This window comes from Nanorana parkeri, unplaced genomic scaffold (assembly GCF_000935625.1).
Source record: "Nanorana parkeri isolate BGI_ZX_2015 unplaced genomic scaffold, ASM93562v1 scaffold2802, whole genome shotgun sequence".
NCBI lineage: Eukaryota > Metazoa > Chordata > Amphibia > Anura > Dicroglossidae > Nanorana > Nanorana parkeri.
Genome location: NW_017309070.1, coordinates 72,855 through 76,334, shown reverse-complemented (window position 1 = coordinate 76,334; position 3,480 = coordinate 72,855). Strand labels below are relative to the sequence as shown.

Sequence of the window (3,480 nt, the reverse complement as noted above, 5' to 3'; positions counted from 1 at the left end):
CACCAATGGACGATAGAGAAGAGATGTTTATAATGCAAAATATATGAGAACCTACCCGTACGCCCCGTTGCTGATCAGCTTGATGTTCTCAAACTCTTCCTCGGAGGGAGTTTTATTTGGCTGAATGACAGGCGCCGTGCTGCGACCCTACAAATACAGGGCAGTAAGTACACAGCATGCCGTACAGTCACATCTCTTCCACACATCGCAATGACAGCTGCACCTCCGACAACACTCCACGCCAACCAATCAGAGCTCTGGGCTCAGCACAGCCACACCGACAGGAGACAAATCACATCATCCCCGAACCCCACATGTGAGACATGCTGCCCGGAAAATGTGTTCCGTTACCCATAGCAACCAGCCTGCAGCCACACAGAAGGTGCTCACTAATGCTGTAGTCTTGTTTTGTTATTAGGGGTGCGCAGATGACAGGTACAGATACTTTCCCAGCCCAACTCAAACATCGGGAGGCAGCTGTCATTTTTACGGAGCATTGGCTACGGGGCTCCTGGGATCTGTGCATCCCTGTTTTAATGTATGAGATATTTATATATTAGGGATGCGCCGATACCATTTTTTCAGATCAAGTACAAGTACCGATACCTGTCCAAGTCCTCACCGATAAAATGAATCTTAAAATTTTAACATGTTTTATTTAGATTTTGTTTTTTTTAAATCCTATAATTGTATAAGACCGTTACAGTATTAAACAGTGACACACAGTGCACAACAGTGCCATCTACAGGCCGCAAGCAGAGACCATTGTTTCTAAATGATGTCGTCAGCTTGCAGATACCACCCCGATGTCCTTGATTTAATTGGTTCTTGTTTTTCAGCAGGTGCCCCCAAAGGGGGTTAAACATACAATATGTACAGACAACACTATATCCAGCATGAATAAATCCTCCATCATAAGGCCGGCTATGTTCTAGCTCTGCATGTTCCCTGGGTGCATTTACCTCCGCTGAGTCGTCAGTCTCCGGAGTATCCGCGTTGCTGCTGTCATAGCTGCTCAGTTGGGCCATTTCTGCAAATATAAAGAACAATCTTCATCACAAGTGACATCTCCCGAGACCAGAGAGCTCACTTTTATCTTCTTACACAGGGCTAGGACGGGTCTGCTGCCAGGGAGGGTCAAGGACGGGTCTGCCAACGGGGAGGGTCAAGGACGGGTCTGCCACCGGGGAGGGTCAAGGACGGGTCTGCCACCGGGGAGGGCCAAGGACGGGCCAAGCGTTGGCGAGGGTCTAGGGAAGGGAAGGACAGGTCTAGGGAAGGGAAGGACAGGTCTATGGAAGGGAAGTACAAGGACAGGGTCTATGGAAGGGAAGGGCAAGGACAGGTCTATGGAAGGGAAGGACCGGGTCTATGGAAGGGAAGGACAGGGTCTATGGAAGGGAAGGACAGGTCTATGGAAGGGAAGGACAGGTCTATGGAAGGGAAGGACAGGGTCTATGGAAGGGAAGGACAGGGTCTATGGAAGGGAAGGACAGGGTAAATGGAAGGACAGGTCTATGGAAGGGAAGGACAAGGACAGGGTCTATGGAAGGGAAGGACAAGGACAGGTCTATGGAAGGGAAGGACAAGGACAGGTCTATGGAAGGGAAGGACAAGGACAGGTCTATGGAAGGGAAGGCCAAGGTCTATGGAAGGGAAGGCCAAGGTCTATGGAAGGGAAGGACAAGGACTATGGAAGGGAAGGACAAGGACTATGGAAGGGAAGGAAATTCTCACCCTCCAAGGGATCCCTATTGAGCCCCAGCTGGCTGATGATGTAGCGGGGGATGTCCAATTTGATGCCCTCTCCTTCCTTGGCATGACCTTCAGCAGCTTCCAAAAGGTGATAGAATTCTTCCGGGTCAAATTCCTGACAGTAGAAGAAGAGCAGACACTGAGCGCCAGCTGCAGACACAGAGCGCAGACACAGAGCGCAGACACAGAGCGCAGACACAGAGCGCAGACACAGAGCGCAGACACAGAGCGCAGACACAGAGCGCAGACACAGAGCGCAGACACAGAGCGCAGACACAGAGCGCAGACACAGAGCGCAGACACAGAGCGCAGACACAGAGCGCAGACACAGAGCGCAGACACAGAGCGCAGACACGACTGGGTGCAGATTGTGCTCGGCGGATGATTCAGTCATTAAGCGCGGCCGCACATCTGTCTCTGATAATATGCAAATGTAAGCAGAGCCGGTTTAATGAGCGGGAAACATAACTGAAGAGCCGGCTCCGCCTGCGACATTTATTACAATGGAAAGGCGGACGGACACACGGCTGGGGACAGATGCCGGAGGCAATTACCCGACTGCTTAGCTCATCAGATTTCAGGAGGAAAAATGCTTATTCCATGCGGCCCCATTACACGCCGACATGACGCATAATGTTCTGCACTTTATTCTATAATCAGCCTGACCACAACCCCCCACCAGAGGAACTACAAGTCCCAGCATGGTGCTCCAGCTGTGTAAAAGGAGGAAACGGGAAGAACCGACAGCCAAGATCTGATTGGCCGGCCAGGTCCTCCTAACGAATGTAATCTCGGCAATTACTGTACACCTCTCTGACCGCAGCCGAGCACCCAGCCGGAGAGAGCCGACTCCGGCCGCAGCAGATCCAGGCACGGCTGGGTGACACCGCGGCTCTGAGCGCCGATGAGAGTAATTAAGTCTAAAATATAATGGAGATGATTGGAGTTCTCCTTCCTGACAGGTGCAGATGCAGAGCACATGCAATGCGTGTTGTGTGCATCCGTGTTCAGCGAGTTCATTTTCTGAGCTGTCACCATCAGACGCCAAGTTCATTACTCACTGCTGAAAGCTGCCTGACAGTGACAGGTGGGGTCCGCGGAGAGACGCACACACTCATCTGACACCGTAGCTGGAGCCATGTACAAGAACAACGCACAGCTCCAGAGGACGGGGGAAAGCAGAATACAATGAGGAGATTGAAGGGACAGCGAGAGAAAACATTCCCGGACTCACCCCCAATTCCTGACACCCCTAACAATGTCCTAGGATTTATTTCTTACACCCCCTTCCCCCAGCCAACCCATAATAACTCCTCAATGGCTTTGTCAGTCCGATAACTCAGGGTAGAGAAAACATAAAAAGGCCACAAAAGCTGCTCAATCAGCATGAGACAGATGAAGACATTCCTCCTATAGATGCATCCACCGGGGGAATCTGGATATTAAAGTACAACTCTCCCGGCACTCTGCATGTCAGGCAGGTCAGAGGTCACTTCCTCCAGGAATCGGCACTCCTCACTACGATGTATTAATAATAATGTCCGGGATGTCTTGTGAAGGGCACAACTGACACGCAGCTCTGCAATGACTCTGCCGGCCAAGGACAAAGAATGAACAGAATCCGGAATAACCATCAGAACGCAGGACCACCATGTGACCCCTCGCCGATTATCATGGCAAAGAGCACCCCAATGTCAGAGCACCCCAATGTCAGAGCGGGCAACC

At 51.3% G+C, this 3,480-nt stretch overlaps 1 protein-coding gene across 1 annotated transcript in view; it reads right to left on the bottom strand.

Annotated features, from left to right (window-relative positions):
- Positions 1–3,480, bottom strand: part of LOC108802334 (microtubule-associated serine/threonine-protein kinase 2-like) — an 83,331-nt gene that overhangs the window by 14,966 nt on the left and 64,885 nt on the right. Inside the window, 3 exon segments of the mRNA XM_018574197.1 lie at positions 26–147; positions 963–1,030; positions 1,738–1,870. Coding sequence (XP_018429699.1) covers positions 26–147; positions 963–1,030; positions 1,738–1,870 — 323 coding nt within the window.